The sequence below is a fragment of the Trichosurus vulpecula genome, chromosome 1, assembly GCF_011100635.1.
Source record: "Trichosurus vulpecula isolate mTriVul1 chromosome 1, mTriVul1.pri, whole genome shotgun sequence".
In the NCBI taxonomy this organism is placed as follows: Eukaryota; Metazoa; Chordata; class Mammalia; order Diprotodontia; family Phalangeridae; genus Trichosurus; species Trichosurus vulpecula.
Window position 1 is genome coordinate 47,858,695 of NC_050573.1, and position 13,214 is coordinate 47,871,908.

The 13,214-nt window shown below is 39.2% G+C and overlaps 1 protein-coding gene across 1 annotated transcript in view; it reads left to right on the forward strand.

Moving 5' to 3' along the window:
* Positions 1 to 13,214, forward strand: part of LOC118845611 (E1A-binding protein p400-like) — a 129,005-nt gene that overhangs the window by 52,517 nt on the left and 63,274 nt on the right. Inside the window, exons 8-12 of the mRNA XM_036753601.1 lie at positions 6,309 to 6,494; positions 10,217 to 10,357; positions 10,454 to 10,532; positions 10,750 to 10,805; positions 12,065 to 12,119. Of these exons, the coding sequence (XP_036609496.1) occupies positions 6,309 to 6,494; positions 10,217 to 10,357; positions 10,454 to 10,532; positions 10,750 to 10,805; positions 12,065 to 12,119 (517 nt within the window). The remainder of the gene's footprint in view (positions 1 to 6,308; positions 6,495 to 10,216; positions 10,358 to 10,453; positions 10,533 to 10,749; positions 10,806 to 12,064; positions 12,120 to 13,214) is intronic.

A 13,214-nucleotide genomic window follows, 5' to 3' on the forward strand; every position in this document is an offset into this window, starting at 1 on the left:
GTTGTGAACTGATCCAACCATTCTGGAAAGCAATTTTGGAACTATGCCCAAAGGGCTATAAAACTGTGCACACCCTTTGATCCAGCAATACCACTTCTATGCCTGTATCCTAAAGACATCCAAAAAAGGGGAAAAGAATCTATTTGTACAAAAATATTTATAGCAGCTCTTTTTGTGGTAGCTATGAATTGGAAATCAAAGGGATGCCCATCAATTGGGGAATGGCTTAACAAGCTTTGGTATGTGGTTGTAATGGAATATTATTGTGCTATAAGCAACGACAAGCCCGATGATTTCAGAAAAACCTGGACAGACTTACATAAACTGATGCATAGTGAAGTGAACAGAACCAGGAGAACATTGTACACAGTAACAGCAATATTGTATGATGAAGAATTGTGAATGACTTAGCTATTCTCAGCAATGCAGTGAGGCAAGATGATCCCAAAAGACTAATGATGAAGGATACTATCCACCTCCAGAGAAAGAACTGCTATTGATCGAATACAGACTAAAGTATGCTATTTTCACTTTCTTTCATTTTTTTTTGTTTATTTGAGTCTCCTTGTACAAAATGACTAATATGGAAATGTTTTACATAATTGCACATATATAACCTGTATTTGATTGCTTACCATTCCAGGGAGGGGGGAGGGAGGGATAGAATTTGGAACCCAAAACTTTAAATAAAAAAGCCTAATAGACCTTAAAAGTGTTACACAGAATACAGCCAGCTTTAAAGTGTCAGGAGGGCTGAAGTGCCATCCTATAGATCCTTTATGATCCCATGAACTTCCCTTTTATCATGATTTTGTCACCTTGGAATAGCCATAAAATACTATCTTAAAATATTTATTGTTATAACCAATGTGAAGTTGAGCATTTAAATAAAAGGGAAAAGCTAAACTGCTTGCTTCAAGCTTTATGATGTGGGTAGCATAATTTTATCTGTATTAAGTCCTTCACTAGGAAGACTGTTCTTTAGTTAAGGAGGTCTCTGTGAATTGTTGGTTCTATTATTTTATTAAATGCAAATGGTCACTAGAGTAATAAACAAAGAGAAAATAGATGAAAAATTCAGGAAACATGGCAAGCCTGGCCCAAAGGCATGAAAGTAACAATGATGGGGGCCTTCAGTTATCCACACACCTGCCGGAACACTTTGTCTTTCAAAAATAGAGTAACTAATAATCTCCTCTCTTGTCTTAGTGGTAATTGCCTCCTTCAAAAAGTAGAGAAACCAATGCTGGGAAATTTTCTTTTGAATCTGATTTGTACCAAGAGAAAAACTGGCTACTAGAGTGGAGTGGAAATGAGGAGAAAGTGACCACTTCACCTTCAAGTTTACAACAGAGAAGGGGAGATCTGAGTTTAGGTTGACATGTGCCCTAAGTTTTAGGAGAGCAGATTTCAGAGAGTTATGTGGAAGGACAGGTAGGATGCCATGGACTAAAATTCTAATCAGCCTAAGAGGGATAGAATGTTTACCTGGTCCAGGTGAACAGCATCCTTGGTTGCTGAAACGACACTGGTTGATGTGGCTGTTGCACCCTGGTGATTGAATTTTGAAGGGCTGAAAAAGAGGAGAGGTACCACAGAACTAGAGAAGGGCAAATGTCCTTATTCCTCCTTTACTTCCTCCACTCCACCCCATCCCCCACCCCAGGCTTTCTTTTCCTTTTAAAGAGAAGAGAATGGAATCTGTGAAATACAGGCCAATTAGCTTGGTTTTGATTGTAAGTAAAATTTTAGAATATATTATTGAAGAGATATTTATTGAGCAACTAAGAGGAATCAGTGATCGCAAGAGCCATCGTGACTTCATCAAAGAACATGACATAATAATCTTACTTCCTTTTTCACAGTTCCCAAATTGGTAGATTGCTATATTGCTAAAGTTATGGTTTACCTTGATTTTTAGAAAGTGATGATAATAAAATAGCAGAATTCATAGAGAACTTTCGGGTTTGCAAAGTGCTTCACAAATACCAGACTTCTCATAAGTCTTATTGCAGTTTTAGGCTATTAGAGCTCAAAATTCAGAACAACTGTTTCTGTGGCATTAGAGAAATCTGTCTCCTGCTACCTGTATTTGGCCTGCAGAGGATAGTGTCTTACCCCCAATGCAGAACTGGAATTAGAGCCTTCCCTTCCTTTGGCAGTCATCCTGCAGAATAAAGCAGAGTTCGTCTTCTGCTCCCTTCTCACTGGTTCAGAGTTTTCCCCACTTTGCACATCTCTGGATCTGTGGATAGTTGGTAGGCACTTTATCAGTCTGCATAACCCAGTCACATACGTGGAGGGGTAGAAGGGATTTACTTGAAATGAGTGCTTCATTTTTAGGAATCTGTTTGGATTCTGGACTTTGAGGGGCTTTGACCATTCCTATAACTCATAGCTTTTCAGTTTCCCTAAATGAAGATGGACTTGGAGCCAAGAGAAGGTGGGCCCCAGTTCCCAGGGCCTTAAGTCTTATCCCTGTTTCGCTCATAGTTTTTGTTTTGGAATTGAGGTTCTTTTAACATTAGACTGGAGGCCAAGTCAAAGTTGTACATTTCCCCCTCTAAAACTACAAGGATTTGTTTGGTTCATGGCTTATTTATTCTCCCATTTGTCTCTCTGGGGCATATTAACTGCTTCCTACGGGCTGGTCCTGGAAGTTGATCCCTTTTATTAAAGCTCAAATACAGGAAAGGTCTTTTGGTTCTCATGTTAATCTTACTATACTCCCCGCTCCTTAAATTTTGCAGACCTGGCAGACTACATTCTATGTTTGGGATGCCAGAATGAAAACTCAGAGACTGGGGAATGTGACTGAGATGAAATTAGTGCCCTAAGATGTTTAAACTCTTACTCTGCTCTCTGCCTAATGATTGGAGCAGGTGGAGAGATGCTTGGAAGCTTGATAATCATCTGGCCAGGTGGGGTTCTTGAAAGAGAAGTCTTCTTTTCAGTGTTAGAGAGCGTTGGTTCTTGAAACTGAAGTTACTCAACATCCCATGCTTGGAGACTTCATGAATCAAGCAAGTTTGGGATGCCCACTGTAGCCCCCATGTTCCTTTCTTATTCTTTAGTCCTGATCTTAAAAACTAACTCACTTGTGCCAAGGGTAATTTAGTTGAAACTATGGGACTAGCTCCACCCTATATGTAGGCTAGAGATCAGATTAGACGAGCAGGATGAATGATCTATCTCACTTACTAACTTCCCCATGTCTGTGTTAGTACCACCGAACATTGGTAGTCCAGTACCTTTCCTTCATCTCAAGATGGGATCCATCTACTTCTGCCTTGGTGAAGCGACCCTTTTCCTGAGGGGGTTGAGGTAGGCCTTGAAGGTGTCTTAGAGAACCCAAAGGACACTTGCATGTTGGGTGCCCATTTTAGGCTTCTTTTAATCTTTTATAAAGAAAATGTTTGTTCCCCTTGCCTAGTCTAGTTGACCCCCTTGTTCTCTTGCTCCTTTCTTTTCAATGCCATTCTGAATCAAAAAGCTATGGCTACCAGAAATTGTGCTGAGACTACCTCCCCTGCCCCTGGCCACCTCCTTACCCACTCATCTTTCCTACTTCCTTTTCACTATTATCCTGGATGGAAATTGGAGACTGCCAACGAATGGCCGTTAGATACTTCTGTATAATTCTATGGGTTTTCTGTTTTTTTGTTTTTGTTTTTGCTTTGGTTTTTATTTTAATTGTTCTTCAAAACCAACAGGTATTTGGAAACATAGGAAAACTCTCACCAATGGTTGCTGTTAGTTAGATCAATAAAGATCTTGACTAAAAAAAAAAATCAAACAAACTCAGAACAACCCTGCCAGGTGGGTGCTATTTATATCCCCTTTTCACAGATAAGGAAACTGAGGCAGGCAGAAGTGAAGTGACTTGTTCAGGGTCACACAGCTAATAGGTGCCTGAGGCTAGATTTGAATTCAAGTCTTCCTGACTCCAGGCCCAGTGCTCTATCCGTTGTTTGGTTGCCTCCTAGAAAACCATTTGATAAAGTATCTCGTACTATTTTTTGTGGGAAAGATAAAGTAAAATGGACTCTACAATAGTACATTTAGATGGATTTGGAATGGTTGGACCTAAAAAGTAGTCATTAATGGTTCTGTGTTAACCTTGGTGGTCTCTAGTGGAGCACCAGTGGGATCTGGGCTTGACATTGTGTGGTTTGTTTTTCTTTTAATTAGTCATCCACACATAACACATTTATTAATGCCTACTAGGTACAGAGCTCATGCCGATGCCTTCCCCTCCTCTCCTTCACCTCTGTTTCACATGAAGAGGTGGCTCCTTCTTGCCGAAGCAAACCCCTTGACATGCACAAGTGGTCACATTCCATCCTGTGATCTCCAACAAATCATCCCCTCTCTCATCCCCATTCTCCCACTTGTCTTCAATTTCTCCATCTTCTTATTGTTTCACTACTTCCTACATACACACCTGTCCTCACAAATCTTGGTAGCTATCATCCTGTATCTCTCCTCCCTCTCATGACTAAACTTGAGAAAGCTGTGTATTCCCAGTGCTTCCTCTCCCTGTCTTCATAATTCTCTGTAGTCTAGCTTCTAACCTCATCATTCATCTGAGGCTTTTCTTTCCAAAGTTACCAGTGATCCCTTAATTGCCAAATCTAATGGCCTTTCCTCGGCCCTGATCCTTTTTGACCTCTCTGCAGCCTTTGACGCTGTCGATCATCCTCTTCTTCTTGATACTCTCTTCTTCCTAGGTTTTTGTGACACTGCTCTCGAGGCTCTTTTCCTACTGTCTCCTTTGTTGATCGTCATCTGGGTCACTCCTATTAACTGTGGATGTCACCCAATGCTCTGTCTTGGGCCCTTTTCTCTTCTCTCTCTGTACCATGTATTACGCTTAGAGATCTCATCAGCTATAACAATGATCATCTCTCTGCAAATGATTCATAGATCTATTTGTGCAGCCCTGACCTCTCTACTAAATTCTAGGTTTCTGTCTCCAACTGTCTATTGGATATCTCAAATTGTATGTCTCATAGACATCTTAAACTTAACATGTCCAAAACTGAACTCATTATCTTTCCCCCAAAACATCCTTTCTCTCTGACTTCCCTATTACAGTTGAAGATACCACCATCCCCCCAGTTCCCCAGACTCACAGCCTGAGCGTCATCTTCTCCTCCATACTCTCTCTCAGTCCCCACATCCAAATTGTCACCCAGTTCTATTGTTTCTCCTTCCATAACACGTTCTTTCCTCTGACATTGGCCACCACTCTAAAAGACCTTGACAGGTTAGAACGGTGGACAAGATTGAGGAAGATGAAACTTAGTAGGGATAAAAGTAAAGGCTTATACTTGAGCTAAAAAAATTCCTATCACAAGTACAAGGTGGGTGAAAGCATGGTTAGATTTCATTTGTCTGAAGAAGATCAGGGGGTTTGGGTAGACTTTTAAGCTCAATATTAGTCAATGTAATGATATTGTAGGCAACAAAATTAATGTGATCTTGGGAATAATTTCCATGGGTAAGGGAGTCCTAGTCCTATTGTTCTCTACTCTGGTCAAACCATGTCTGTAGTGTTCCTTTCTAGGGAATATTTTTTAAGAAGGATATTGATAATCTGGAGAACATCCAGATGAGGACAACAGAATGATGACAGACCTCTAATCCATGCCATAGGAAGATAGGGTGAAAGAACTGGATGTGTTTAGCCTGAAGAAGAGAAGAATCCTAGGTGACCTGATGGTTGTTTTCAAGTATTTATAAGGCTGTCATGTAGAAGAGGAATCAGGCTTGTTCTGTTTGGCCTCCAAGGGAAAACCAGGAGAACTAGATGGAAGTTGTAAAAGTGGCAGATTTAGTCTGGATGGAGGTAAAAACTTCCTAAGAGTCAGCGCTTCCCCAAAATGGAATGGGCCTCTTGGAAGGCTGGGGGGCCTCCACCATTTGGTATTTTAAACAAAGGCTGGAGGAGGACTTGTTGGGTATATTGTGGAGAGTGTCCCCTTTAAAAAAAGGATTTTATATATATATATCTCTAATATATATATGTATATTATAATATATATCTCTATATATCTAATATATATATATCTAATATATATCTAATATATATATATATATATTTCAGTCAGCAAAAATCCATCTTTCCTCCCCCACACCTTCCCAATTGAGAACAAAAGAAAAACAAAGTATCTGTTACAGACATTTATAGCCAGGCAAAATCAATGTCCACATTGACCAAAAGTATTCTTTTTCAGGTTTGGGTTGGACCAGATGGCTGCTGAGGTCCCTTCCAACATGGAAAATTCTGTGATTCTGTGTTTTAGGAAAACAACACCCATCAGCGAATTGCAGAGTTGAGAAAGGAAGGTCTGTGGTCTCTCAGACGTCTGCCAAAACTGCAGGAGGCCCCACGACCAAAGTCTCATTGGGATTATCTCCTCGAAGAGATGCAATGGATGGCGACGGACTTTGCTCAAGAGAGAAGATGGAAAATGGCGGCAGCCAAGAAGGTACTTTGTTTATCACCAAACTTTGAGGTTACTGCTTCTCTGAAAAAAAAACAGGCTGGAGTTTCTGTAGAGTGAAGCGAGGTGTTCCACTTGCTGCTTGGGGCAGCAGCTCTAGTAAATCACACAGAGTTGGCATGCCCCAGGTTTGTGTGGTGTCGTCTCAGCTGGCCTCACTGCTGCCTTTGACTGTTCTCTGGCTGTCTCTGGCTTGCCGTCTCCCGTGTTGTGTCCCTGCTGCATCTTCTCCTCTGGGGCACTGCCCTCTCTGGGGCACCACTTTCCTTTGACTCTCATTCTCCTTTTCTAGATCATTTCCCACGTCCCTGCCTTCTCCGTGTTGGGGCGCCTGCCCAGGTGATGCCCAACAGCATGTTGTTCATGCCTCTCATGAAAATTCCCACCTTTCCCCTTACATTATAGTTATTTGTATGATAATAATAGCATTTATATAGCATCTACTATGTGCTTGGCACTGTGCTAAGTGCTTTAGAAATATTATCTCACAGCAACCCTGGAGGGCTGGAAGGGAGGAGATTTTATCATCCCTGTTTTACAGTTGAATTTACTGAGGCAAACAAAGGATAAATGACTTGTACAAGGTCACACAGCTAGTAAGCATTCAAGGCTAGATTTGAACTCTGGTCTTCCAGTGCTCTGTCTACTATGGAGCTGCTCTGGTGACTATGGAATATCTGAGCAGACAAGTCCTGTAGGTAGGCAGCAGGTGGAGTTCAAGAGAGAGATGAGCACAAGACCTGTAATTTGGGAATCAGCTGCTTAGAGATGTAGCACCTGTAAGAAATGATGAGGTCACTGAAAGACGGTAGGTTGCAGGGTCTGTGAACTTGGTCTACATATACATACATACATATAGATATTCACATACATATATGTATATGTAAAACCAAGATCACATATGTAGCACACACAACCCTGTGTGCAGAGAGCAGAGCAAGGAAATGCAGGCCTGTGGAATAGAGCCTGTGGAATCCCTGGGTGTAGTGGGACAGGAGGAGGAAGAGCAATAGGGCCAGAGTGGGAATTGAAGAGAGAGGAGGAGAAAGCAGAGGGGTGCTCCTGCAGAGGCCTGAGGGTTCTGGCAAGAATGCACAACCAGGGATTTCCTCGGTTTAAGGAACTCCAGGTGAGGACCCTCCCTCCACTAACATAGGCTGGTGTGGTCTGAGCACTGGAATAATCAATGACTTGTACAGGTTCATACAGCCAGGATGGTCAAGGGGTAGATCTTGACCCTGTGTCTGCCTACCTCTTTTGCCAGCTGTCAGAATCACAGAACTTGAGAGTTCGCAGGGACCTCAGGGGCCATTCACAAAAGGAATCTGGCTGGTGGGACCCCATCACCTCCGGAGGCAGCCCATTCCAGCTCTGGATGGCTCTGTTAGCAAGTTTTTTTTCCTGGGCATCAAGCCTAAATTCACCTCTTTATGGCTTCCACCCATTGGCTCTGTTCTTTCCTCTGGGGCCAGAAGAAAACAGATTCTTCTTTTGCATGATAACCATTCCAGTACTTAAACGCAGCTATCATGCCTCCCCCATCTTACACTTGTACAGCAGATCGTTTTGCATCCTAGGAGGAGGCTTCACATTTGTCCCTGTTGAATTTCAGCTTAGTAGATTCAGCCTAGTGTTCTAGCCTGGCACGATCCTTTGGGATTCTGACTGTTATCTGCCATGTTAATCTCATTCCCAGCTTTGTGTCACCTGCAGATCTGACAAGCATACCATCCATGTCTTTACTTAAGTCATTGATAAAAATGTTAAATAGCACGAGGCAAGAGACAGATGCCTGGAGGAGCACACCACCAGAGAGACCTCCTGCCATGTCCCCATTGATCTGTTTACAATTGCTCTTTGAGTCTGGCCATCTAAACCAGTTTTGAACCTATCTGATTTTATTTTTGTCTAACTTCTATCTCTCTATCTCTCTCTGTTAAGCTAGGCTTCTTCTCCAAAGAGGATTTTGATTTTAAGAACAGCCTTTGGGTTTTGTAATTAGAAGGCCATCGATGATCTTTGAGAGTAGTTTCAATAGAGTGGTTTGGGGGGCTGGTAGAAGCTAGTTTGCTAAAGATTAAGGAAGGAATTTGAAGGAATGTGTGAAGAAGTGTAGACAGTGAGTCTAGGAGTTTGTAGGTGAGGGGAAAGAGACAAAGATGGCAGAATGAGGGAGTAGCAGAATTGCTGAGAGGGTCTTTGGGGATAAAAGACATCTGATAACATTTGTAGGTAGAAATGAAAGAGCTATTGGAGGGGAAGAAATGGAAGATTTAAAGAGAGATAATTAATTTAGGAGGCTCCTGGAAGAGGTAGAAGATGATATTATTCCCTTGGTATATCTATCAATAAGGGCTACCTCATTTTACACAAGAGATATGTTTTGGGTATGTGTCTCAGTTGCATTTTTATTAATTAAACTGAATTTTGCAGTTTTTTAAAATTATAGTCTTAATGAGTCCTTAATTTAACTTATTTTATTTTTCAGTTGGCAGTAGTGCTGGGAATACTTTCATTTTTAATTTCTTTGCATCTCAGCCTTACTGTGAAGTAGCTAAAGTTCTATAAATGTTTAAATGCAGCAGTTCATGTTTAAGTTAATATTCTCTTTGGATGATTCTTTAATAAAGAATCATCTTACATGACATAGGAAGGTCTTGTTGAAGGAATTTAGCCTGGAGAAGAGAAAACTCAGGAGGGATATAATAGCAGTCTTTTTTCATTTTAAGGGCTGTCACCTGGAAGGGAAGGCTCAGCCTTGTTCTGCTGGGCTCTGGAGGGCAGAACCAGAAGTACTTGATAGAAGCTGAAAAGGGATAAATGTGGGCATTAATGTCAAGAAAAACATCCTAACAATGAAATCTATTCCAGAATGGAGTAGAGTGCTGCCTAAGGTGGTGATGGTCTGGTTTCCCTTTTATTAGAGACCTTCAAGCAGAAGCTGGCTGAGTCCTGTTGTGGTGTATGTTGCACCTGGGATTTTTGTGGAGGTGTGGCTTTGATTAGATGGCCTTTGTGGTTTTTACAACTCTGAGATTCTATGATTTCCTAAATTCTTTAGGGAATAACATTCCTTTATTTACTTACTATATAGAGTTATACTTTATATTTTTGTTTTTCTTTAAGCATACACTGCATACAGTGGTTCAGCTTTCCCTCTTAATTTTCTCATGCAAATTTGGTTAGCTGTATTGATCACTTTTCCTGTTCTTAATTCCTAAATTGACTTCTTCCACTTGGAGTCAGTTTAATAGAAGTCAATATTGCCTGTTAACATTTCCCTTATGGGCAAAATGCAGTCTAATTAAGATCTTTGGCTGTCAGATGACTTGATTCTCATTGTTTTAAAATTAGATTCCTGAAAATCAAAGTCCACAAATTTTTTAATAGCAAGGTATCTGATTACTGTGGTTTGTGTTGATTTCACTTTGTCCATTTTTTTATTTAAGATAATTTCCCTTTGCCTATAACAGTAATTAATTATCCAGTAGAATATTTACTTCCCTGTGGGATTTTGTATGACTTTTTACTTAAGGTATCAAAGAAGGATATTAAATACTTATTGAAGATGAAAATTTTAGTTGAACTTGTGCTTTAAAGTTCTACCTAGTTAGTAAAGTTCTACCTGGTTAGTAAAGAGAAGCTCTAATATTAGCATGAATTGTGTTTTTGGTGAGTTTTATTCTGAATATAATGATTTTCATTAGATGGTCAGAACTGTGGCTCGTTACCTTGAAGAAAAGAAACTCAATGAAATGAGAAACAAAAAGGAGGAACAGAACAAGTTAAGACGTATTGCGGCATCAATTGCTCGGGAAATCGAGTACTTCTGGTCTAATATTGAACAGGTAAACAAACCCTTGCTTTTTCAGCTTAGTATATTATTATATTAGATTTTTAAAACCTATACTGCCTTGTTTCAATTTCTGTTTTTTTTCTCTTAGGTTGTAGAAATTAAGCTGCATATTGAATTTCAAGAGAAACAAAAACAAGCATTAAATATTAAGAAATATTCAAGACAAGGTAATTAATTGAAATGTTATATTCTAATTAAAATTAATGCATTTCACAAAACTATAATGCATTTCACAAAACCAAATTAATGCATTTCACAAAACCATATCACTTTATAAGTCATACTCTTATCAGTAAATATTCTGTGGAATATAAGTTATTTTGTATTATATTTTTATAATTGAATAAAATAAAAATCCACAAGCATTATAAATCAACTTTGCAGGTAAGGACCCAAAGCCACTAGAAGCTAGCGTTAAGATAGAAAATGAAAGCGGTATGGTAAGTAGTTTCTTTTTATTATTCTAATTTTTGAATTAAAAGGGATCCAAGAGGTTAGCTAGTTCAACTATTCCTCCATACTTGACAGGCAATCAGTCAATCTCTACTTGAATACATTTGGGAACAGAGAGTCTCACAGGGCAGTCCTTTTCATTGTCAGACAGTGACAATTATTAGAATAATTTCCTCATATTGAAGCAAACTGTGCTCCTTTGTAACTTCTGCCCATGGGTTCCATTTCAGCCCACTAGAGTAATGCTGAATAAATGAAATCTCAGAATAAATAACCTTTGGATTATATGAAGTAATAATAAGATATTCAATATCCAAAATCTTTCTTCTTAATGTGCATGAATATGAAAGATATTTTGTTCCAGCACCTATCACTGTGTCTTGGACATGATAGGCACTTAATAGATGCTTTTTGTATTTAAATAAAAGTATGAGTGTTTAGGGAATGGAAAATAATCTTGTTCTTTGAGTTTTAAAAGAATTGTTATAAATTTAATGAGATAAATGAGCCCACAGATATGGGCAATAAATTTGTGTTATAATACAAAAAGGATTTCATACCTATATATTTAACACTGTCAAGTCTGTCTACAGGCATTTATCAAGGGCTTATTATATACTAGCCTCTGTGTCTAGTACTGGGGATAAAAAGAAATACAAAAACACAGTTCTTACCATCATTATGAGTTCTGTTTTGGACATGTTGTAGTTGAGATGTCCACAGCACAGCAAATTCAAGATGCCCAAAAGGCAGTTGTTGCAGGACTAAAAATCTAGGTCTAGAAATAAAGATCTTGGAGTCATTTGAATACAAGTGATAATTGAAGCTATAGGAGCTGATGATGTCACCAAGTGAGATGGTATAGAGGGGGAAAAGAAGAAGAGCCAGGACAGCCTCGGTTGGGGGGGACGATGACACCTATTGTCTTTTCCTTTAGTCATTTGATCACTAAGTATTTCCTAGGATTAATTCTTCTAGACTTACAAATTTGACACCATTGAGAAAGTTTCCATTATGTAAAAAGGAAACATTTTTAAAGAACTGGTATCAGTATAGAATATATTTTAATATTAAGATTCAATCTGCATGAACTCAATGGACTGTTATAGAAAGTTTATTTTTTTTAGGCTGCAAATAAAAATCTTGAATCAAGGAAATGTTTAAAAAAGAGAACTTGGTACTGTCTACTCACTGCTTTCTCTGTAGAGTGATAATATTTAATTTTCCTTTTTTTTTTAAATTGTAGACTTCTCCATCAGGCAAGAAGAGAAAGGCAAGCACATCTTTGACCGATGAGGAAGGTCTGTTTCTTCGGAGTCTAGGTTTCTAGGTGTTCGTGTCTTTGTTTCTTTCCATTCAGTCAAGAATGAAATATTTGATTTCCTTTCTTCGAGTAAGTGTAGAAAAATGATTGTTAAGGATCAGCTTTGGTGTTTATTTTTTGTTGATTTGGTTAATTTGATAATTTGACCCACATATTGCCACCACCTTTTCTCCTGCCAACTTTTGTTTATTAGTTTATTTATTTATTAGTGTAAAAGTATTGGCAAGAGAAACATTTTGCCAGAGTGTTGGTTCTTCCCAATCCAAGAGCTGAACATTTTTATTTAAGCTTTCAGCTAGTCTTTCAGTAAGTATTTTTCAAGTGCTCCAATGTTACACTAGGTATGTGTATGAAAGAAATATAACACATCCTTCAGAGAGTTTAAAATTTAGTTAAGGAGATAAAACAAACATACATGAGGTAAATAGAGAAAAATGACATCCTAAACTATGGAACTGATTGAAATTACAATAGGAGTTCAAAGAATGGATTGATCAGGATGGTTAAAGACTATTCTTTGGAGGAAGTGGGGGTATGATCTGTTATTAGTCAGATTGGGAAGGTTGGGAAAGAGGTGGGAAAGGCAGGCAAGGAGGAGGAAGAAAAACTGGATGAGGAAGAGCCTTCCTTAACTCTTCTTCAAGACCTACTTATAATGGTTACCTTCATTAGACAATTTCAAGATAAAATTCTGGGGTTGATGTCCATTGCTCTTCATCATCTTGATCATAATTGACCCATTTTACATTTCTCACTGCTCCCTAAGATTCACTCTAGTTGGACTGGTTTCTTTATATACTGGAGTGATTTATGCCAGCTCGACTAGAGTGACCCAATGAAAGCTCTGTTTGAAGATTGGCCGGGCTTCAACATGCAGATTATATTGGACATTTGAAGGACTGGAGTCAGTGATGCCAGCCAAAGGCTAGTGATGGTAGGTGAGGCAGGAAGTGAGGGTCTTGGTAGTCATGGAAATAAAGAACGATGGAGCAGGCCTGGGAAACCAAAGGAGGAAGTTAGAGCATTGGCGACAGATTGGATATGGGGAGAAATGTTTTTGACTTCGACTGAC